At 47.6% G+C, this 24,238-nt stretch overlaps 1 protein-coding gene across 2 annotated transcripts; it reads left to right on the top strand.

The window, feature by feature from the left end:
- The first annotated feature begins 779 nt into the window (after positions 1-779).
- Positions 780-24,188, top strand: LOC110502858 (histone acetyltransferase p300). 2 transcript variants are annotated; one of them, XM_036960585.2, is made up of 29 exons: positions 780-1,312; positions 3,468-4,057; positions 5,122-5,295; positions 5,458-5,764; positions 5,938-6,051; positions 6,469-6,702; positions 7,065-7,170; positions 7,336-7,470; positions 8,380-8,497; positions 8,776-8,863; positions 9,180-9,257; positions 9,506-9,588; positions 9,827-10,030; positions 10,337-10,813; positions 11,096-11,519; positions 11,705-11,823; positions 11,951-12,190; positions 12,946-13,034; positions 13,591-13,671; positions 15,337-15,393; positions 15,512-15,589; positions 15,680-15,747; positions 15,878-16,028; positions 16,691-16,837; positions 16,959-17,238; positions 17,457-17,624; positions 17,812-17,973; positions 18,183-18,464; positions 18,981-24,188. In XM_036960585.2, the coding sequence occupies exons 1-29, from the start codon at positions 1,219-1,221 to the stop codon at positions 22,089-22,091; spliced, it is 8,259 nt and encodes a 2,752-aa protein (XP_036816480.2). In that variant the 5' UTR covers positions 780-1,218; the 3' UTR covers positions 22,092-24,188. The 2 variants fall into 2 exon arrangements, with proteins under 2 accessions (XP_036816480.2, XP_036816479.2); XM_036960584.2 differs by having other exon boundaries at positions 13,561-13,671.
- Positions 24,189-24,238: the final 50 nt, after the last annotated feature.

Here is a 24,238-nt window from a genome sequence, read left to right as displayed (position 1 = left end):
GAGTGCTACGGGTCGGTAGTCATTTAGGCAGGTTACCTTTGTGTTCTTGGGCACAGTTGGTCAAATTCAGCTTTTGAGTGCCAGTGAGAGATGATGTGTCACAATCTAACCATTATCATCATGAAGTCCACATGGGCCTGTTACAGAGGCTACAACCTTACAGAACATTCAGAAAGAAATGTATTGTGTAGCGAGAGATATGACTCGCTGTCATGTTGAATAGGGATATGATAGTGTACATAGCAAAGCACTACAGAACGTTCAGAAAATGTATATAATAAAACAGAAATGATAAGGTGCCATGTAGAATAGGCCTATTGGGAATCATGCCAGTCCTATATGCATTTATCCAGTATGTATAGGCCTGTATGGCTCTGCATTTACTTACATTCTGAACGTTTCAGTAGGCTGCTGAACGTGGCCTGGTAGGAGCCAGGGGCCCTAAGGAAGGAAAGAAGAGAGGTGACTGAAAAACCTCCGCATTATAAAGAAGTATTCAAGAGTGTAGTTCTACTAGGTTATATGAAATAAATTGTTGCATGGTGCAACCATTGACATCCCATTAATGTATTCAAATTCCCATGTCCATAATTTACCACCATGCATGCAGTTGCAATTCTGATTTAACCAGATACATTGTATCATATGTGTACTACATTGCAACATATAGGATACATGCATTGAAATACACACTTTTCAACCATTGCATTTTCCAGACCCTGGAGATAACAAGCTATTTATTCTATCCCCAATAAATTGCAGCTGCGCTGGATTTTTTCGCATCACCTCTTCGCCACAGCCGACAAGGGTTTGCTGCCGGACGTTTATGTTCATCTTATGCTAAGGGTGGCATAAATGACGGGTGTAATCATGGAAGATATATATTGGGACAATTTTCTCGCATCAGATGAAGCTATACGAGTTTAGAGGAGAGCCACTACGTGTGTCTCCCTCTCTCTCACACCGAGCCCCCTCCTCCTCCGCTGGCAATTTATAAAGAACAAAAAATTCGACTAGGGAGGGGGTTGATACGCCGAAGCTGAAATCGAGAGGCGAACCCAGGAAAGGAGTATATTGTACACGCGACTTTCCCCCCCTTCGTCCCCCAAAAGGAGGGGGAAAAGTCAGAATTGTGGAATCGAAAAGGAAAATAAGGTTCAAAAGACGTGAAAACGTCTTCCGTTGTGGATACCGTATATATTTTTAATTCGAAAAAATATGGCCGAGAACGTTCTGGACTCTGGCCCGCCTTCAGCCAAGAGGCCTAAACTATCCTCTCCGGCACTGTCTGTCTCCGCAAGCGATGGAAACGGTAAATGTTGTTTTTATTTGGTTTGTTAGGGTATTATGTGTTTTTATTTGGTATTTTAAAATTGAAATGTGATTTTTATTTGAAATAGGAAGGGACCGTAAGATTGCCCCACTGTTTTTGTCGTACTAGCTCTAGCTAGCGAGTGTATGTCGGACTTGACTAGCGATAGGCTAGTAATTTCAGCACTACGATGAACGCTGGCTACTACTGTAGCTAGTTACGAATGCGGTGCTTAGATTGATAGCTACTTCGCTGCATGGGTAGTTGGCTACAGCGTATATTTGTCGTTGGTATTTAGGTAATAAATACCGGGAAATATAAATGGTATGTCAGGAACACAGTTAACATTTTAAATGATCCCCGATGTTGACAAGTACTTCTTCCTTTTAGGCGACACAGCTAACGTTAGCTTGCTAACTATTTTTAAGTAGCCAACGCGCTAGCTAGTGCTGAAGCTTACCGCTTGATCGGTGTGGCAAATGATGGTTGGAAAAACTTATAATAAATTAGCAAACTAGCTAAGTGGCAATCCATGAAACACAAATGGTCCAACTCGCTCACCAGTAAATGGACTTGTCTAGCCAAGTAGCTAGCTACTTTGCTAACTAGTGAGCTATTTGTAGGTTGCTAACGAGCTATTTAGTCAGCTCGCTAGCTAACTTTCAAAGCGAGTTATGACAAAGCTCATCGCCATACAATGCTAACGTGTTAACTCAAACGCACCAACGAACAGTAAAATTCAACACTGTCTGATGTGTATATACTTTTTCCAACAGAGTATTTCATAGTTATCATTAACTATATATATATATATATATCTATATCTGTGTATGTGTATATATATATATATATATATATATATATATATATATATATATATATATATATATATATATATATATATATATGTGTGTATGTGTATATATATATATATATCTATATATGTGTGTATCTATCTATCTATATCTCGTTAGCTAGTAAACTAGTTGTTGAAGTTTCCTTCACCTGGTTACCTGGAAAAGTTACATGTTTCCAATTTTAGTACGCTAGCTTAGTTTGATTGCTGGCTAACGTTAATTTCATAGTTAGATAACGTTAGCTACTGCAGCAGGCCCATCCATGTAGCTACCTAGCTAACCGAGTGATTGTTATGCTCAAATTGCCATTGTCAGTTTTTCTGAAGATGTGTGGGAGAGACTGGAGGATCCAGGCCAGAAACCTTACACAAAAAGGTGAACAATTACACGGTTAAGACAAAAAGCCATAGAACGTGGCCACATTATTTACCACTCTGATGTGTTAAAATGGCCTGCAGATGCTCGCTAGTCGTTATGTGAGAAGGCATGTTTGAAATGGGACTTGAAACTGTTCGTACATTTTGTCATTGCAGAGCTACGGCCTCCCATTGTCCATCTGATACGTGCTCAAGTCAGCCACTTGACACAAAATACTTTAAGGGTCCAAGTTACCCTAATAACCGAAAATAATCCAGTGCATGTACTGCACTTTTGAAACCCCCCCCCCCATACAGTTCAGAGAATGCTGTGGCTGTCCAACATACCCAGAATTTGTTTTATGTAGGCCTATATGTAATTTGTAAATTCTCTAGTTGTCATTTTGTGATGAGCAGACTCATCCCTGGGTTGTGTTCAATACTCTGGCACAGCTTTGCATAACGTTGCCCACTTTTCTCTCATTTGTTGCCTACTGTTCAGTGACCCTGGTGATGGTCCAGAGGGTCTCTATTAACCTGGCTCACTGTGTGGTGTTAATGCAATGTTGTGCCCCGTGTGTGTAAACTTGTCTCTGCCGAGCTAAATCACGCTCGAGATCCGGCACAGACAATCTGGTCGGCCACTGTGTGTGGGGGTGGGGTTGTGTGTCTGCTTGGGCATCTGCCTTCATTTCAAAGCTTTATTTTCCTCATTATACAAATGTAGGTATCTGGCTATGCCAATTAGCCACATCATTTGATGCAACCATGTCTGAATGCAGTACAGTGGATTTGGTTTTGTTAATTTGTTATGCTAGCAATGTACCCTAGCACACCTCTCCTTCTCTTATCTTCCAATCCCCTCTTCTCTCACTCACAATCCCGTCTTGCTCGTTCTCCCTCATCTCTCCATATGCTCTCTTTCTCTCCCTCTCTGCACAGATTTCGGCTCGTTGTTTGACCTGGAGCATGACCTCCCGGACGAGCTTATCAACTCCTCAGAGTTGGGCCTGGTCAACGGCGGGGACCTCAGCCAACTGCACACCAGCCTGGGAGGTGGGTTGGGCCCAGGGGGAGGGGGTGGCCAGGACGCGGTGGCCAAGCACAAGCAGCTCTCCGAGCTCCTTCGATCAGGCGCTCCACACGCCTCCACCCAGCAGGGCGCAGTGGGCAGCACAGGCGGGGCCAGCATGGGCCACCTGGGAAACATGAAGATGTCCCCTGGGCCCCAGGGCATGGGCCAGCAGCAACACCTCTCACCTCAGCAGCAGGCCAGCATGATGCAGCAGCAGGTGGGGATGGTGGGCAGCATGAATCGGGGAATGATGGGGGCCCAGAAGGGCAACGGACAGCAGCAGCAATCCATGATGGGTGGGCAGGTGATGAACGGATCCCCCAGGATGGGCTTCTTGAACCAGGGGATTGGGGGGAACAGTAACGTGCTGGCTGAGACTCTGCAGCAGCAACAACAGCAGCAGGGGGCTGGTGGACAGGCTGGACTCAGAGTACAGCAACCTGGAGCAATGAACAAGGTATGTATGGACCCTTCAGACCACAGGAGAGAGATGCTTTTTTTAATTGACCTGTTCTTTATTTTACCAAGGAGGGGAGATTGGTGTCTTTTTTCCCCCCACATAAGCCCCCCTGACCAAGAAAGCTACAAGCAGTTATTTTTGCCCACACAACATTACTATCCAACAGTTTATTCACACGAAAAGAGAGCAGGCTGAAAGAGCACATTTCAGTACTCCTATTAAGGATGTATTAATCATGGTTTAAAAACGTACAAATTGGAGTTGTAGCGATCAAAAGCTTGGGATGGTTAAAGGCTCTGTCGGGGAGCTGGAAAGACCACAGGAAAGAGCATGGCTGGGATATGGAGGGAGAAAGCCGGGGAGGAGGGAATTTATGCAAATTGATGAAAACGTTCACTTAACCTCAAGTACTTGGAGAGGTGGAGATGCATGAGCACACACACCAGCGCTGCTTCTTCTGCTTGCTCTTTGGGGTTTTAGGCTCTGTGTCTGTATAAGCACTTTGTGGTAACTGCTGGTGTGATATTTTACTACAAATTGGGAGCCACGTGGAAGCCCTTGATTAATATTTCACATCAGTGGTGGTCTTATTCCAACGTGTCAACATGAAATGTGGGGCAACTGGCATGGCGGAGTAGTAATTGGCCTGTCTGTTCTGAGCCATCATTAATGAGTTAATTGAACCCACCAGCGCTACCTGCCGCTAATTGATTAGAAATGAAGTACATTGTCTCTCTTTAGAAGTGGTTGATTTAATTGGTGTGTAAATGGAAGGGAAGTTGATTAGTGGTAAAAAAGCAGCATGATTTAATAATCTCTCTCTGAAAGGCGATGGTGGTTCTTTTAGCGTAGATGCTCTTCACTGTAAAGTGGGTAATATCCCTGGGGTTGTGTTAATTTAACAGGGCTACTGTCTGAAACAACACAAATGACTTGAACACTTACATTTTCATACACATTGTTTGGAGCAGCATATAAAAGCTGTAGAAATAATGTCAATTTATTAAACTGTTTTTCTTCTCTCTCTCTCCCCCCCCCCCCCTCCCCCCAAATCTCCTCAGATGGGTATGATGGGTAACCCGGGCTCCTATGGAGGCCCCTATGGAGGGCAGCAGGCAGGCCTGGGGGGAGCAGGGCTGGGCCCTCCGCTCCAGAACAAAGGCTCCATGCCCAACAGCCTGGCCCAGTTCAGCATGGACAAGAAGAGCCAGCCCATGCAGGGCATGTCTGCCATGGTTAGGAAGTTGGCTAGCTAGTCTGTTATGTATTTCTTCTCACTTACCTGTCACAAAGCTTTCTTATGCAGGTGGTGCTACCGTTTGGGTACCAGTCAACTGCACTGACCAGCCCTTAACTGACACAGTTCTCTTTTCTCTTCCTCCCCTCTCTATTCCCAGGCCTCCCAGCAGTCCGCTGCAGGTGTGGGCGGTGGAGCCGGAGGCACTGCAGGGATGGTCCCCAACGCCCAGGGAGGCCTAGGGCCCGCCGTGTCTGTAGCCGCAGCAGCCGGGGTGCCCCCTACGGCCGACCCTGAGAAGCGCAAGCTTATCCAGCAGCAACTAGTGCTCCTGCTACACGCACACAAGTGCCAGCGGCGGGAGCAAGCCAACGGGGAGGTGCGCCAGTGCAACCTGCCACACTGCCGCACCATGAAGAACGTCCTCAACCACATGACCCACTGCCAGGCCGGAAAGTCTTGCCAAGGTGAGCTGATGAAACACAGAAGAGAAAGACCTGCAAGATAGTTCCCTGTCACACCTTTACCTGAGATGTGTATGATATTCACCATTGTCTTGACGTACTCATCACATTAGCCTTTTCTCCCTCCCTCCCTTTTTATTTTCTTCTTTCTGCCCCACCCCCTCTCTCTTCCCCAGTGGCTCACTGTGCTTCATCCAGACAGATCATCTCTCACTGGAAGAACTGTACACGGCACGACTGTCCGGTCTGCCTGCCACTCAAGAACGCTGGGGACAAGAGGAACCAGCAGTGTGAGTGTCTCTGCCCATCAAACGCTACCCCCCCCCAGCTGGCTCCTGTAATAGTAGTATGCGCTTGTAGTATTCCTTTTTTTTTTTTTTGTGAATTTTACCCCTTTTTCTCCCCAATTTCGTGGTATCCAATTGTTGTAGTAGCTACTATCTTGTCTCATTGCTACAACTCCCGTACTGGCTCGGAATAGTGTGTATGTTTGTATACAAGTGGTCTAGATGCTATGAGATATTGTCTTATGATTGAACTCTGCCGTGGACTTCTGGATCTGTTGCCGTATAAATATGTTGTAAGTGACTACATTTGAAACTTCGACAGACCAGTTCCTTGTGTTCCTGACCTCGGTGTTCATAGCATGCGTCCTAGAGGACAGAAGTGTTAACACCAATGGATTTGCCCCTCTACTGTCTCTACAGCTCTGCTAGGGGGTGCTGGTGTAGGTCTGGGTAGTTCCCTGGGCTCAGTGCCCGGAGGCCAGCCCAGCACCCCAAACCTCAACCCCCCCAGCCAGATCGACCCCAGCTCCATCGAGAGGGCCTACGCCGCCTTGGGCCTCACTTACCAGGGCCTGCAGAGCCAGCCCAACCAGGCTTCTCTGCCCTCACAGGGCTTGCAGAGCCAGCCGGGCATGAGGCCGCTCAATCCCATGGGTAAGCTGTTTAGTTAGTCCAGTCTAATGTATGTATTCTTTTTTACTGGTTTAAATAATTGATGTACTACAGCAACAGTGTGCATGTCCCTCTTGGGGATTGAAGAATGTAACCAGTCAATATCCACAGTAGTAAGGTTACTACCCCCCCCCCCCCCAACACACTTTAATGGGAATTACTCCAGCACGCATACGTTTATCTCTGCACGTTTTGTTTGTCAAAAAGTCATTTGCAAATAAAACACGCAGGGAAAGTTATTTCTATCATTGACTTGTAAGTAGTGTTTGTTGGTGGCTCTGAGAATAAAAATTTAAAAGTAATGTTGAATATTGACTGTGTTAATGTTTCTTACACTCTGTCAGGGGGTAACCCGATGGGAGTGAATGGAGGTGTGGGTGTTTCACCCCAGAACCAGCAGGCCAGCCTGCTACAGGACACCATGCTACACCTCAATATGAACTCCCAGGGGTGAGTAGCAGACCTGCTTTCAAATATACTTTATAGAATAGTCCCTGAAGTGCAAACCCCACTGACCATATCTGACACTCCAGGCAGGTGCTATCAAACGCTCCATGTTGTGCTTTTTTGATAAAATACAGTGATGAATTTAACTTTGTTCTTTCTCTGTTCTAGTCTGATGAGTGATGCGGGCGGGGCGGGTAACATGGGATGCATGCCCACAGCGACCCCACCCTCTGCAGCAGGCATGAGGAAGAGCTGGCACGAGGACATCACCCAGGACCTGAGGAACCACTTGGTGCACAAACTGTAAGTGACTGAGCTGGAATGGAGGGACAATAGCCTCTGGATGAGGGCTTAACACTCTTATACGGCTAAAGAGTTACAGCCTGTAGTGGGGCGTGTGAGCCTATACCAGAACACACTACTCTTCTACATTTGCACACACTGTACATAGATCTTTCTTTTGTGTTATTGACTGTACGTTTGTTTGTAACTCTGGTTTTTGTCACACTGCTTTGCTTTATCTTGGCCAGGTCACAGTTGTAAATGAAAACTTGTCCTCGCGTGAGCCTATAGTGGGGCGTGTGAGCCTATAGTGGGGCGTGTGAGCCTATAGTGGGGCGTGTGAGCCTATAGTGGGGCGTGTGAGCCTAAAGGATCTCTAATTTGTGGATAATGAAGACATCCTGCTAAATTTGGTTTAGCAGTGTCTTTCATTTGAATTTGGTTCAATTAGTTGTATACAAGCCAAAAACTAGCCCTCGTTTCAATGCAGCTAATGCGATCTCATGTCATAGATGGGTATTCTGTAAGAACACGGAACATTGAATTCCTAGACAAATAGGAAATATGAAGAGAACTCTTTGTGGTAAATGTACCAGCCCAGACACTGCAGAACAGGCCGCAGACAGTTTCACAGTAAACTCACATCCTCTGGGTTTTCATACAGCGCAGAACGACTATGACAGAACACACTGACCACATTCACCACATCTAAGCACCTCTCCACTGTCTCCCAGCTCAGACACAGCTAGCTAGGTGTGATTGTCTGTTTTCAACACTTCCCTGCTGCATCTCCCCTAGCGTTCCTCTTAAATCATTCTCTATTCTTTCTCTTTGCACTGAAATGTGATTTGCGTCCTGCTCTCGTTCATATCCCCCCCCCACCCCAGTTTCCTTAGTCTCTTGTCTCTCTTTCTCTCTCTGTGTGTGTAGGGTACAAGCCATCTTCCCGACCCCAGACCCTGCTGCTCTGAAGGACAGGCGGATGGAGAACCTAGTGGCGTATGCTAGGAAGGTGGAGGGGGACATGTACGAGTCTGCCAACAGCAGGGTAAGCTGTTACACTGACTGAGTGAAGACTTTAACTGAGTTCCTGTTGAGAGGGGGGCAACCCTTAGACAATACAAATGTCTGTGGAATACAAATACACTTCAGAATTTCTCTAATTTTGTGTATTTTTCTGTTCCTAGTGTGTTAACTAATTTCCCCCTCTTTCCCTTACGCTGTTCCCCTTTCTCATCATTACCCCTCTTCTATCATCCTAACCTTCATTCATCTCGCTGTCTCCTTCACTCTATCATTTCTCCTTGTATGTCTCTCTCCTCCCAGGCGGAGTACTACCACCTGTTGGCTGAGAAGATCTATAAGATCCAGAAGGAGTTGGAGGAGAAGAGGCGGACGCGGCTCCAGAAGCAGGGTATGTTGGTGGCCACCCCTACAGGGTTTAGGGCCCTGGGCCAGCTGGCATGGCCCCCTACAGGGTTTAGGGCCCTGGGCCAGCTGGCATGGCCCCCTACAGGGTTTAGGGCCCTGGGCCAGCTGGCATGGCCCCCTACAGGGTTTAGGGCCCTGGGCCAGCTGGCATGCCCTCACTGCCTCTCACTGAGTGGACAGGATACACATGTAATATCACAAATGGATGTGCATACTGCATTCAGATTCTCAGACAGGACACACATACTTTTTAGAGTGCAACAGTGGCAATACATCTTTTCACCTCTTCACCCCTACAGATGGTCCCCTCCCTGACCACTCTCTGGTGCGGCCCGGTGGACCCAACCAGATGGTTAATAGGATGCAGAACCCTGCAGGTGAGTCCATGGGGACAGGAGGGGTTGCCAAACAGACATTATTGGACTGTTTTTAGTGGTGTTATACCTTATCGTTTCACTTGAGAGGTTACTACATTTGGCTCATGTTGACAATATTTTATTCTGTAACTTTGTTAGTGTGCCTTGAGCTATCCTGGTTACTATGTCCAACGTTATGCAGCACGTTTAGATGCATAAGCACCTAAATATGTTTTCTTTGTGTTCATCCTCATGCTTGTTTTCTTCAGGTATGAACCAGTTCAACCAGATGGGGATGCAGTCTATGGGTCAGAGGTTGACCCCTCCTCTACCCCTCACACCCATCAACCAGGTCAGTACTCTGTAAAAAAAAAAATATATATGCACTTAATGGTCGTTGTTTTGAGAAGGGCGAATTATACCCAAATACAAAAGTTTGTGTTCAATTGATCTTATTTTGACGCAAGAGGAACGGTATCATGTCATAGCACTTACGTATACATTGATTAAACACAAGGAGTAGTCCCTAGTATCAGTGTCTGAATGGACTGAGCTCTGTTCTAAACCAATGTCTGTGTCCCCTTTTTTAGATGGGCATGGGGAACCCCAGGATGAACCAGCCCAACGTGGGCCAGAACCAGTACCTGCCCCAGGGACAGTTCCCAGGCTCCGGTCCAGGCCTCGGCACTGGTCAGCCTGGCATGGCACAGCCTGGCATGAACCAGCAAGGCAACCAGGGAGGCATGGCACAGCCTAGTATGAACCAGCAAGGCAACCAGGGAGGCATTGTACAGGTGAGAGGGTGGGCAAAAGTGGAACTATATGGTCTGTCGCTGCCCTCAATTATGTAGATGCAGGAAACGGAAGGGCAGATTGGGTTCTGCTGTTGGTTTTAATTGTGAACCATAGTACCAAACTAACTAAACACAATCGCTAAGACATTCCCACACATCTGTACATGCACAAGTGAAACCCTCCTTCCTACACTAGCGTTTCCTCATGTAGGTTCACTGGAGGGATGCCCCCGTCATACATTATGTATGTTAATGTCTGAATAATGTATGAACTGTTCATGCTAAATACCTCATCTCTCCTTACAGACTCAGATACCCATTCCTTCCCCTCTCCCCGTCAACAGCCCTCTAGCTGGGCCCGGCTCGGTCGGTGGGGGTAGTGGCGTCCCCTCGGTGGGGCCCATGGGTCCCCAGAGTGTGGGTGGAGGCCCCTTGTCCAACCTGCCCCTGTCCAACAACCCCCAGCAGCCCAACTCCATCCCCCACCTCGCGGCCATGCGCCAGAGCTCGCCCTCCCCCGCCCGCAGTCTTACCCCCACACCCCACCAAACGCCACCCAGGCTAGCGGGCTCACAGACCCCCCAGCCCCACACCCCCAACCCGTCTCAGCTGGCCCCCCCAGGCCCTCAGCAGCAGCTAGGGCCCGGCAGCCAGGGGCCAGGCTCCAACAAGCCCATGCAGCAGGGGATGGGGGCGGGGTCTACCACCCCATCGCACCCTGGTCACCCCTCCACAACCCCCAACCCACATGGAGGCCAGCTCCCTCGCACGCCTCGCACTCCGGTGAGATTGACTTAATAGATCATGTAGAAAAGTACAGCCACATCTCCAACATGTGGTATGAATAGTACATTGATTCAGTACCAGTTTTACAAAAGTAATCTCAACATTGACATACAGCTGCAAAATGGAACAGTTAACAGCCAATGTACTAATGATTTGTTTTGGAACTTCCTCTCACCCACCTTACTGCACTCAGTTGCCTGTCAATTTCCTCACCTTCACTAACTCCCATGGGGGTTGTTGCATTCTCTTGTGATATCAATTATTTTCTAACCCCCCCAGATGTCCCAGAAGGGGGGCTTCCAGCCCCAGGACGGTCAGGCTCTGACCCCAGCGTCGGTCAGCAGTGTGGACACAGCCTCCCAGCAGGCCTCCCATTCGGATGCCTCGGCCTCCGTGGACCCCAAGACGGAGGTCAAGCAGCAGCAGCAGGATGAGGAGGATGACGGGGAGGAAGGCTGCTCCAAGGGGGGGAAGTTATCCAACGTCAAGATGGAGAACAAACCCATCAAAATGGAGGGGGTGAAGAAAGAGGAGTGTGGGGGCAAAGGTGTTCCCATGGAAACGTCATCATTGGTGGGGGTAAAGAGTGAAGACAGGGTGAAGACTGAAGACCGGAAGCCGGAGGTGAAGAAGGAGCCAAAAGAGGAAGAGAAGGGATCCGAGTCCCCTGGTACACCGTCTGGTGCCCAGAACAAGAGGAAGAGTAAGGACTGTGTTTTGTGATGGCATATGTACTGAGTTGTTTCTATAACCACACAGAGTATGTTCCTGCTTCTAAAAATGTATGCCGTTATCTGTTTCTGAATCCGTCTTGAACCTTAACCTGTCTCTCTACCCCTCTCCTTCCCCCTCTACTCTTTTCACCTCTTCTCCTTCTACCTCTCTCAGTCTTTAAGCCAGAGGAGCTGCGCCAGGCCCTCATACCCACCCTGGAATCTCTATACAGACAGGACCCAGAGTCTCTGCCCTTCAGACAGCCTGTCGACCCTCACCTACTGGGCATACCTGTATGTACTGCATATTCGCACGGTTTCAGTTAATGCTCCACCAAAAATGTGCTTTTTACATGTGAAGCTAGCCAAACCAATTTCCCATCTGTGGAATAATAAAGGAACCTAAACTCTCCCTCCCCAGGACTACTTTGACATAGTGAAGACCCCCATGGACCTGTCCACTATAAAGCGGAAGCTTGACACGGGTCAGTACCAGGAACCCTGGCAGTATGTGGACGACATCTGGGTCATGTTAAACAATGCCTGGCTATACAACCGCAAGACGTCCCGCGTCTACAAGTACTGCTCCAAGCTGGCTGAGGTGTTCGAGGCCGAGATAGACCCCGTCATGGTCAACCTGGGCTACTGCTGTGGCCGGAAGGTGAAATGGGAGTGTGATGCGGGGGGGTTGTGTTTGTGGTTGGTTACTAGGGTGTGTGACGTACAGTGTCATGCTAGATGTGGCTATTACGTCGTTAGTTTCGCATGGAGACGAGGCTTGGCTAATTTCAGCGTTGGCATAACACACCGCCATATTAACTTTCAACACTTTTTCAAATTGAGCATAACCTTGCAGCTATTTCTGACTTTGCTCTTGAATGGGCTAAGCAAAGTGGTCAACAGGGATGACTTGAGCGTCTCCGTTCTTGAAAACAAGGCTCAGCCCCATACAGCTGTTGTCTTGTTCTGTGACAGTGAGCCTGAAGGTCCTTGTGAGCCAGGACTGACCCATTCCTCTGGCCTAACCAAGTGACCCATGATGACGCCAAAACATTGTTCTATTGCTTTGGGCAGAGGCTGTATATAGTCTGTCCTCTTGGGTCTAATGGTGCTCATGATCATGTTTCCCTGGTCGCATGGTCTGGTAAAACTCCTGGCAATGTGTAACAAAAAGCAGATTTGTAATTATCTCTTTTCATTCTCCTTGCTCCAGTATTTTTGTTACTACTTACATTTGTAAAATGGGTAGCTCTTTTTTAATTTTTTTTTTTACCTGTACTGAAAAGCTCTGTACAAATATTATATTCCTCCTGGTATTGAAGGGCCAAACTATTTTGAAAATGTAGTTTGGGTTTAAGTAAGTGTTAATTTATCGTCTCTTTCTCTTTCCTGTCTTCCTTTCTTCTCCTCCCTCAGTTGGAGTTTTCTCCCCAGACGTTGTGCTGCTATGGGAAGCAGCTGTGCACTATACCCCGGGACGCTGCCTACTTCAGCTACCAGAACAGGTATGGAGAGGGGGGGAGGAATCTGAGTGACACACACTTATTCTATGTTGAATTGTGTTTCTATGGAAATAAATGGTTTGCCACTTCATTTTCATATCTGTTCAGTGTCTGCATTGTCCCATGTTTCCCCTCCTTCCCCCTCCAGTTGATTCTGTCGCTGCTGTGGTGGTTTTGCTCATCTTCTCATGTCCAAATGCTAATCTGTGCTTTGCCTCGGCCTTCTGCTCTGTTGTCTTGTCCTCCCTCTCCTCACCATCCAACCCTTTCGGTCCTCTCCCCCTGTCGTCAATGCCTGTGACATCTGCATTGGCTTGCTTTTGTCTGATCCAATCATGCGCCTCCAAACCCCTCCCTCCCCTTCAATCCTGAATCATGATTGGCTGTTCTGACGACGACCCCTGCCCCGCCCACTCTGCGCTCCTCCTGCGTGCTTGCTCCCGCCATGTCCTGCCATGCCTTGCCCTGATTGGTGGCTGCCTCCCCGTGCCTTCTCTGTGATTGGCTGTGCTGTTGGGGAACGGTGTAGTTCACCAAAATTTGGGCTTCTTGCTGACAGGTACCACTTCTGTGAGAAGTGCTTCAACGAAATCCAGGGGGACAACGTGTCCCTAGGAGACGACCCCTCCCAGCCTCCGACGTGAGTAGAACGTTACCCTCTAGCCTTCCCTCAACTTGTCTTTTAGTTTTAACGTAAATTTGATTTTATATTTAGGCTTTTATTATTTGACTCCTCATATGCCAAGCTTCTCCCTCATATCTGCTTAAAGTACCTCCATTTGCTGTTATTGGTAATATTTTGTGAATGTCTCCCTTCCATTTCTGTGTTTTCTGTGGTATTCTGTCTTCTGCAGTAGGTGATTCGTTTTATTGCACATCTGTACTGCTGCTGTTAGTGTTTGTCTCACCTCAGACGGGTCTTCCTCTATAGCTCTACATCTGTTTTGCAGCATCTCTTTTGCAGCATCTCTTTTTAGTAAATCACGATTGGGATGAAAACATGGCGTATTATATCTGGATATCTGGCAGGTTTCATGAGTCTTATACTTTCTATATGAAATGTTTGACGAGGGCACAGCCAGAGAATCAAATGCTCCCACCTTGTGGTGATTTTTAGAATTTTATGTATTTATTTAACGGTTGGGGGAGGGGGGCCGAGGGAGAGTGTTGGGAAATCCTGTAAAGGTTAGACCAGTGGTTTTCATCCGGTGTGCTTTGGCACAGTGGTGTTCCTTGAGGAGTGCTCATTTGTGCCGTGAACCCTTTCTTAATTAATAAAAATAATAATAATTGCACTCATTTGTAAACGTGACCTGTTGAATTCACATGGAATTTAGACTTGGGAGCACCAGTCTATCTCAGATAAATACATTGAATAGCACTTTGTTACATCTGTATTGTCGTTTCAAGTCTGGTGTGCAGCGAAGTTACACATGCACACAAGCATGGCTTTGTGTTCGTGGTTTACCTTTACAATGCAGAAAAACACTTGCCTCTAGCTCAAACGTTCAAAACTAAATACCTTATTTTTATATATATTTTCTTTTATCATGAGCTGTGGCAATAGTTAAACAATAAATAGAAATGCAACGTATAAAGTGTTGGTTTCATGAGCTGAAATAAAAGCTCCCCAGAAATGTTCCATACACACAATGTTCTCTCATTGTGCACAAATGTGTTTACATCCCTGTTAATGAGCGTTTCTCCTTTGCCATGATAATCCATCCGCCTGACAGGTGTGGCATATCAAGAAGCTGATTAAACAGCATAATTATTACACAGGTGCACTTTGTGCTGGAGACAAGAAGGCCACTCTAAAATGTGCCAGATAATTGAATGTTAATATCTGTACTATAAGCTGCCTCCAACATCGTTTCAGAGAGTTTGCTGATGGTGGGGTTATGGTATGGGCAGGCGTAATCTATGGATAACGAACACAATTGCATTTTATCGATTGGGAATTTGAATGCGCAAAAATACCATGATGAGATTCTGAGGCCCTTTTTTTAAAAATGTGATTTTAAATATTTAAAAAATAATGAAGGTGTCTTTCACCAACAGATGCATATCTGTATTCCCAGTCATGTGAAATCAATAGATTAGGACCTAATGAATTTCAATTGACTGATTTCCTCATGAACTGTTACTCAGTAAAATCTTTCAAAGAAGGTTGGGAACCACCTAGGCTGTGGTTCAGCCATCTTACCTTTTTCCATTTTCATAAAAAAAAACTTGAGGCTTTTGACTGGGTGTGGCCTGGTTGCGGACGTTGACTGGGGATGGCATTTCTTTTTTCTCACTTCAGTTCCATCGGTAAAGATCAGTTTGAGAAGAAGAAGAATGACACATTGGACCCTGAATTGTAAGTCCACCATTAGAAGTAAATATCTTGTTGAGTAATTGCATTCATGTTGTGATTGCATTGTGAGCGCAATGTAGTTGTAAGTAGTAGCAGTGATTGATTTGGTTCCTCTCTGCAGGCTTGTGGAATGTATGGACTGTGGACGTAAGATGCACCAGATCTGTGTGCTGCACAATGACACGATCTGGCCGTTAGGGTAAGTCTGTGTGTGCCCTGTAACCTAGGAAAGATGAGTCAGTTTGCGTTTAAGAGTCTGGTTTCTCTAATGAACTCTTTCTCCTACCAGTTTTAATTGTGATGGCTGCTTAAAGAAGTTGAATAAGACACGTAGAGAGAACAAGTATGCCGCCAAAAGTAAGTACCAATGTCTTTATCAAAAAAATAATCTAAATATCACTTACCCGTGTCCATTTTGATGTAGTTCATCCCTCTTTACCTAGCTTACTTGTAACTAAACTAAGCTCATCTCCCTCCCTCTCTCCAGGGTTGCCCCACACTAAGCTGGGCTGTTATTTGGAGACGAGGGTGAATGACTTCCTGAAACGTCAGAGCCACCCTGAGTCGGGTGACGTCACCATCCGAGTCGTCCACGTCTCCGACAAGGTGGTGGAGGTCAAACCAGGCATGAAGTCCAGGTAATGGACAGGCACCATGGGGGGGGGGGGGGGTTACCTTGAAGAAATGGGACAGGAGAAAGGGATAATGGTAGTGGTGGAACAAGTGAGGTTAATGTAGTAATTTGCTGAAGCCAAAATCAACCCATAGCCACCACCCTCTAGGCACTTTTGTACATCTGAGAGGATTGGATAACTCAAATTCTGAGAAGTGTTTCCCCCCCCAGAATTGTTAGATGGAGAAACAGTAACTCTCTGAATGGTGAAGTTCTGAAGATATTGGTATGCAGGGTTGGGGAGTAACTGATTTACATGTCATCTGATTACAAAAAAGTGAACTAATCAGTTAAAAGCAACAATATTGCAGTTATATTAGACACTTTTGAATTCAGAAAGGATGTTTGAGAACACATGCATTGACATCTTCCTGTTTTCTCAATGATATTGAATTCAACATTGAAGGTGTACATTAAGTTTGTTCCACCTGAGAGTCTGATCACAAGTCGGCGATCCTTTTTCCCTTCTAATGCATCTTAAGGGGACAGTAATCTAAAAGTAACAAAGTAATCAGGTTATGTTACTGATGACCGTAACTAGTTACTAACGGATTACATTTAGAAAGTAACCTACCTAACCCTGTTGGGAAGCATGCATCAGTTGTCTCACTCTTGTCGTGTCTCCAGGTTTGTGGACACTGGGGAGATGTGTGAGTCGTTCCCATATAGAACAAAAGCCCTGTTTGCCTTTGAGGACATCGATGGCGCTGACGTCTGCTTCTTCGGCATGCATGTACAGGAGTATGGCTCGGACTGCCCTCCTCCCAATCAGAGGTAATGGTTCTGTTAAGGGTCCATTTTATCTTAACTCAGTTGGGAGCAGTTATATGTACATGCATCAAAGGACTTGACCTCATCTTTAATCTTTCTCTCTCTGCCTACTTGTCTACCCCAGACGAGTGTACATCTCGTACCTGGACAGTGTTCACTTCTTCCAGCCTCGTTCTCTGAGGACGGGTGTCTACCATGAGATTCTCATTGGCTACCTGGAGTATGTCAAGAAGCTGGGGTACACAACTGGTCACATCTGGGCGTGCCCACCTAGTGAAGGGGACGACTACATTTTCCACTGTCACCCTATGGACCAGAAGATCCCCAAGCCCAAGAGGCTACAGGAGTGGTATAGGAAGATGCTGGACAAGGCTGTGGCGGAGCGCATAGTGCACGACTTCAAGGTAAGAGTCTTGAGGAAGGCTTGAGGGTTCCATGCAGGGACAGAGTTCGAATTTTAAATGGCTCCATTCACAAGTGGAGGGGTTGAGCGCACAAGAACAGAGTCATTGGATTGGCTTCTGAGAAGGAGCACAATTTTTATCACTGCTCATGTTTTGGTGTTATGCATTTGTTACATAAAGCAGGACGAGTGGAGGTTGAATCTCTCTCCCTCTCTCAGGACATCTTCAAGCAGGCCACGGAGGACCGTCTGACCAGTGCCAAGGAGCTGCCGTACTTTGAGGGGGACTTCTGGCCCAACGTGCTAGAGGAGAGCATCAAGGAGCTGGAGCAGGAGGAGGAGGAGAGGAAGAGGGAGGAAAACAGTACTTCCAACGAGAGCGTAGATGTAAGTGGGATAAGTATTTACTACAAGGTACATTGCTGTGTGTTCTTATGGGTCTTTTGATCTCTTTCAATGTGATTCAATTTGAACTTTTAAATACAAAATGTTAAATTGATGCTTGTATGAACTGCATTTCTACATTTGATCTAAATCAAAAAGGGTTACTACTGTGTGTGTAATTCACCTCCAGGCCACGAAGGGCGACAGCAAGAACGCCAAGAAAAAGAACAGCAAGAAGACTTCTAAGAATAAGAGCAGTATGAGCCGAGCCAATAAGAAGAAGCCAGGCTTGCCCAACGTGTCCAATGACCTCTCTCAGAAACTCTACGCCAGCATGGAGAAGCACAAAGAGGTAGGAGGAAGAGACCATTGAATGTGTTTAATATATTTCTGAACATAAGTTACAAACATTAGGTAGTAAATCAGGCTCCGTTGGAGTAAATTGGTGAGAATCAGATTTTAGGACCGGCTGAACGAGTCACTTTCGCAAACCCAAAACTACTTTCCACTAAGACCGTATCTTCTCACTCTTCTCTGTGTTAACCCTTCTCTCCTTGCCAGGTATTCTTTGTGATCCGTCTGATAGCAGCACCCATGTCCAACACGCTGGGCCCCATTACGGACCCCGACGGCCTGATGGCCTGCGACCTGATGGATGGGCGCGACGCCTTCCTCACCCTGGCCCGGGACAAACACTTGGAGTTCAGCTCGCTGCGCAGGTCCAAGTGGAGCTCCATGTGCATGCTGGTGGAGCTCCACAACCAGAGCCAGGACCGCTTCGTCTACACCTGCAATGAGTGCAAGGGCCATGTGGAGACACGCTACCACTGCACCGTCTGCGAGGTGAGGGGCTGGTGGAGGGTTAGAAGGGGAGGAGGAAAGAAGAGGGGATGGGTAAAGCTGGGACGATGCCTTCCTCTTTTTTTTTAAATGTTTTATTTCCTAATACAAATTCGATGCCATGTCCCTGTTTCACTGCCTCTCCCATGTGCACACTAATTAGCTGGAGAGATAAGCGCAAGCATTTACACATTGCAATTGTGGAAAAACGCACTGTTTTTAAAGCAACTGCCATTATCAAAGAGAGGAGAGTAAGTTTTCGGGGTATAACATTTTATTTCAACTCCAATATTGAGATATGGCACCAGCACTTTACATATGATTGTGAAGCCTAATGTGGTTGAGATGATGCACCTGCGGAGAGTTGCACGCCATTCATATAGAATACATCAACTAGTCTAGTGCTACAGGACATTAAAACTAGAATCCTTAGTTGCTACATACATTTTTGAACTTATAAATTGATGAATAATGTGTGGAGTAGTAACCAACACATGCTTTCTCCCCTCTCTGTCCCAGGACTATGACCTGTGCATCACCTGCTACAATACTAAGGGCCACATCCACAAGATGGAGAAGCTGGGTCTGGGCCTGGACGACGAGAGCAACAACGCAGCCTCCTCGTCCATTGCCAACCCCGGGGACTCGCGGCGCCTCAGCATCCAGCGCTGCATCCAGTCTCTGGTCCACGCCTGCCAGTGTCGCAATGCCAACTGCAGCCTGCCGTCCTGCCAGAAGATGAAGCGCGTGGTGCAGCACACCAAAGGTTGCAAGCGTAAGACCAACGGCGGCTGCCCCATCTGCAAGCAGCTCATCGCTCTCTGCTGCTACCATGCCAAGCACTGCCAGGAGAACAAGTGTCCTGTACCGTTCTGTCTGAACATCAAGCACAAGCTGAGGCAGCAGCAGCTCCAGCATCGGCTACAGCAGGCCCAGATGCTGCGGAGGAGGATGGCCAGCATGCAGAGGGTGGGTCAGCCACCTCCGGGACCGGGGGGAAACGGTGGACTACCATCTCCGGGAAACAACGGCACCACAGGGCCCAGCACCCCCATGTCTGTGGGCACGCAGCCCCCCACGCCTCAGACCCCCACCCAGGGGAACATGCCCCAGCAGGGGATGGGCCAGGGCCCCCCAGGGCAGCAGCAGGGCAGCATGCCCCAGCAGCACCACATGCAGCACCAGTTCCAGCAGCAGATGCAGCTGCAGCAGCAGGGGGGAGGGGGAATGATTAACTCTCCTCAGCAGCAACAGATGGTCCAACAACAGCTCCAACAGCAGCAACAGGGCCAGTCTCCAAATGTCCAGCAGATGCAGCACCCAGGAGGTCTGCCCCCCTACATCCCCAGACCTCCAGGAGCCTCACCCCTCCACCAGTCCCTGGGTAAACCTGGTCTGGGCCCAGCCACCCCTCCACAGCAGCAGACGAACCCTAGTCAGGGTTCCATGCCCCAGGGGCAGCAGCAGGGGCCTCCTCCGGCAGCGGTGGAGATAGCGTTGAAGATCCAGCGTGTGGCAGAGACCCAGCGTCAGATGGCCCAGGCCCAGATCCTCCAGAGGCAGCAGGCGGCCCAGGGTGGAGGCATGATCCCCCCTCACCACCAGAACCCCCAGGCCCAGATGCAGAGCATGGCCCACCCAGGAGCAGGCATGGTAGGGCCCCAGGGCCAGGGTCTGGCAGGCAGGACCCTGATGGAGCAGCAGGGGATGGTGGTGGGGCCAGGAGGCATGCAGCAGCAGTCCCAGATCCCCCCTCAGGTTCAGCTCCAGCAGCAGGCCCGACTTCAGAACCCCAACCAACAGCAGTGGGGAGGCCCTGGTGGGATGACTCCCCAGCAGAGGCAAGGCATGATGGGACAGATGGGTCACCTGACACTGCAGCAACAGCAGCAGCTTGCCCAGCAACAGCAGCAGCGGCAGCTTGCCCAGCAACAACAACAACAACAGCAGCAGCAACAACAACAACAGCAGCAGCAGCAGCAGCAGCAGCAGCAACAACAACAACAGCAGCAAGGTCAACCCCAGCAGCAGCAGCAACAACAGCAGGCAGGGCAAGGGGGGTTAATGGGGTTGATGGGAGTTCAAGGTGGCGTGGCTGGGGCGGCGGCAGCAATGGTGGGGACAGGGAACCTCCCCCAGGCAGCTCTACAGGACCTCCTGCGTACCCTCCGCTCTCCCAGCTCCCCCGGCCAGCAGCAACAGGTCCTCAACATCCTCCGCTCCAACCCCCTCCTTATGGCTGCCTTCATCAAGCAGCGAGCCGCCCGATACCAGGGAGGTCCAGGGGTGCCTGGGGCACCGGGAGGAGGCCCAGGAGGGGGGCCTGGAGGTGTGCGGTTCCAGGGGGCCCCTGGTGGGGTAGGAGTTGGGCCTGGTGGTAACCAGGTTGTTATGGATGGTCAGCAGGTCAACGTAAATCCTGGAGCGGCCCAGGCAGGTATGAACATGGGCCAGGGAGGAGGAAATATACCCACTATGGCTCAGCTACAGCAGTTGCAGCAGCAGCAACTGCAGCAGCAACTGCAACAGCAGCAACAACAACAGCAGCAGCAACAACAACAGCAGCAACAGCAGCAGCAGCAACAACAGCTGCAGCGCCCCCTCTTGCCTGGGAGTTTGCAGCAACAGCAGCAAATGGCAGCGCAACAACCGCAGCAACAACAAGGCGGTATGCCGGGCCAAGGCACCCCAATGTCCAACATGACTCCCCAGTTCAGAGAGATTCTGATGCGAAGGCACCTGCAGCAGCAACAGCAGCAGCAGCAGCAACAACAGATGAGTAACAATGGTCAGTTCCAGCAGCCCCCCCAACAGCAGGGTCAGGGCCAGCAGGGCTTCATGCAGCAGGGCCAGCCTGGTCAACCTGGCCAGACCCAGTCTGGGGGAGGAGGGCTGCAGCAGGGGGGGGGGCAGGGGCCCCACCCGGGTCCCGGGCAGGGCCAGGGCTACCCTGGAACCATGTCCCAGCAGGTGGCCACAGCCCTGCAACAGAGGCTGCAGCACCAGATGCAGATGCAGCAACAGGATGGTGCGGGGCCTGGGCAACTCCAACAGGGGCAGCAGGGTCCCCCCCAGCCCCAGTCCTCCCATGCCATTCTCCAGCAGGCCCTCCACCAGAGACTCCTCCAGCAGCAGCACCTAGGAGGGGGCTCGCCTGCCCAGCACGGCAGTCCTATGAGCCCCCAGCAGCAGATGGCCCAGTCCCCACACCCCCACCTCCAGGGCCAGGCTCTGGGCGGTCAATCTCTCAGTAACCAGGTGCGTTCTCCTCAGCCTTCCCCTCGGCCACAGTCCCAGCCACCCCACTCCAGCCCCTCGCCACGCATGCAGCCCCAGCCCTCCCCTCACCGCATCTCCCCCCAGACCCAGACAGGCTCCCCACACCCAGGTCACGTCTCCCAGCACCACCCTGGCATGGTGGCCTCCCAAAACCCACAACAACAATTGTCACAGCAACAACAACAGACTAACTCTGGGGACCCGGGTACATTTGGTTCGGACCCAAGTGCTATGATGTCCCAGATAAGTGGGATGGGGGGTTTGCATGGCCCAGGGCAATCGGACATGTTGGGTAATAACAACCAGGACCTGGGGACGAACATTAACCACAACAGTTCAGACATTATGTAACCTACTACTACGTCTGTCTCAGTGGTCTGAAGAACTGCCTTCATGGGTCTTGCTGGGATTGAATGGAAGGGGGATGGCAGTTTTAAAAGGTATTTTTATTTAATATTTTTCTGATGTATAAATGAAAAGAACTTAACTTCCTATGGGAGATGCAACATTTTAAATCTACAAGTCAATAAATGAATAAATTAAACGAATGGTAAGTTATTGCTGTTTATGTTTTTATATATATATATATATAACATTTTTGCCAATTGTGTGTATGGAGTTTCTGGATGTGCGAGTTCTTCCTTAGTATATGACACAAGTAATATTTTTGGGGACTGAATTTTTTTGCTTATTTTTTTTTTTACACGTATTTTTAAGATTTTAAATGTGGTGGAAAATTGCAGTGAGCTAATTACAATGGACCTTTTTATCGTTCTGTTTTCCTTCATAAAACCAGTCATGATTGTATCTGTTTTGCAGAAGTATTTTTTTTTAATATATAAATATATTATAATGATCAATATTTTTGCTGTATCTACAAACAAACATCACAACATATCTTCCTGCCTTTTTTTTTGGGGGGGGGGGGGGATACTTTTTTTCCCGGTAAATGTACCTTGCGACTGCTACATTTCACAGAATATATTTTTGAAAATGACTGTCCAAAAACCGAGAGGATTCAGAAAGGTGAGTTTTTTTATTTTTAATTAAAAAAAAAAAAAAACATTTTATTTCTTGACTTTTTTTCTGGTTTTGTAATCCAAGTTAAACTTAAGTGTTGTGGGGAGGGTGTTGAACACTGGCTGATCTCCCTCTTGGACTGACTGTCTCAGGTCAGAAGCTTCCAGTTTTGACGCCCAGATCTTCTACGTGTCTCCCAATTTTTTTTTTTTTTTTTTTTTTTTTTTTTCTCTCCCATGAATGTGCACTCCCCTTTTACCCCCACACTTACTACAGAATGTTGGATGGACTTACTGAGGATGTTGCCTGTTGCCAGCTGATTCGGATAGATTGGCTGTGTGCGTGTGTACATGCATACCCTCATGAAATGAAACGCAGAGGAACGGGGATATGGGGAATGTGTAGCGGGGTTTTCTAGCTACAAACTCGCCTCTTTAAAAAAAATAATAATTATTATTGTCAACAATGCTGCCCTTTCCCACCTCTCCTAGTCACATCCCCCTTGTTGTCTTTTGCCCTGCACCATTGGGTGTAATCTAATATTACTGTACAAAGAACTGGACTTTAATGAAATGCTGTTTTTGTAATAAAATGAACAGCATAAAGTTGGTGTACAGACTTTAACCTAGGATGAGCAGAGAGACTCAATTATAGATATTCTCCTTTTGATTTCCTAGCAACTCGGACTCCTCCCAAATTGAAAGTATTGAGGTTTCTGTAAGGTACAGTAGGTCATATGAGCACCAATGCGCCTTTGTATTTTTGACAAACTGGGGTTATTCTAACAAATCACATCTTGTTTGCTGTGATCACCAACACATTCACATGCGCAACACAATACCGGGGAGAAGGCTTATTAGTGTGGTCAGACAATGTCATTAAAGATTTCACAAGTTCACTAATTTTTCTCTATAGGTTGGGATTTGGGGGGAGGGGAAAAAAGTGGCAATATCTTGAGACTTATTTTATATAAAAAGACAGTCTTTTATATATATATATATATATATAAACTTGAAGCTACAGGAATTAGATTAAACTTTTTTTGTATTAAAGATGTGATGCAAAATGACACTGCGGTCATTGATACTGCGGGTTTGAGTATATCATGCCATTTTGAAGAGATGTACATGCATATAAATGTATACATACTGAATCACTGTAGAAACCATGGCAACTGAACTTTTGTTTAGTTTGTTTCTTCCTAAAGAGACTGGAAATAAGACTATTTAATATTTGTTTAGTGTTCAAATGGAATCTTTGACCACTTTTCTCTACATATTTTGGTGCTTGTGCTAAAAGGAAGCAGAAAAGAACTGTTGCTCCATTTTTCTTTAGTTTCAAATTTAAGTTATTTTGGTGGTCTGATTTGTATTTTTTTTTGCAAATAATTTAATTGTACAATAAAGTATGTTTGTACCATTGGAAAAATACCTGTAATGTCTATTTACACAAGCTACAGTAACATGATTAAGCCAATC

The sequence above is a fragment of the Oncorhynchus mykiss genome, chromosome 23, assembly GCF_057628025.1.
Source record: "Oncorhynchus mykiss isolate SJ-2025 chromosome 23, ASM5762802v1, whole genome shotgun sequence".
NCBI lineage: Eukaryota > Metazoa > Chordata > Actinopteri > Salmoniformes > Salmonidae > Oncorhynchus > Oncorhynchus mykiss.
Note: the sequence above shows the minus strand (reverse complement) of the source record. Positions and strands in the feature narration are given on the sequence as shown.

Coding starts and splice junctions, on each gene's coding strand:
- LOC110502858 (XM_036960584.2), top strand. CDS start 1,219: ATGGCCGAGAACGTTCTGGACTCTGGCCCGCCTTCAGCCAAGAGGCCT. Junction 6,703..7,064: donor GAGGCCGCTCAATCCCATGG/GTAAGCTGTTTA, acceptor ACACTCTGTCAG/GGGGTAACCCGATGGGAGTG. Junction 10,031..10,336: donor ACCAGGGAGGCATTGTACAG/GTGAGAGGGTGG, acceptor CTCTCCTTACAG/ACTCAGATACCCATTCCTTC.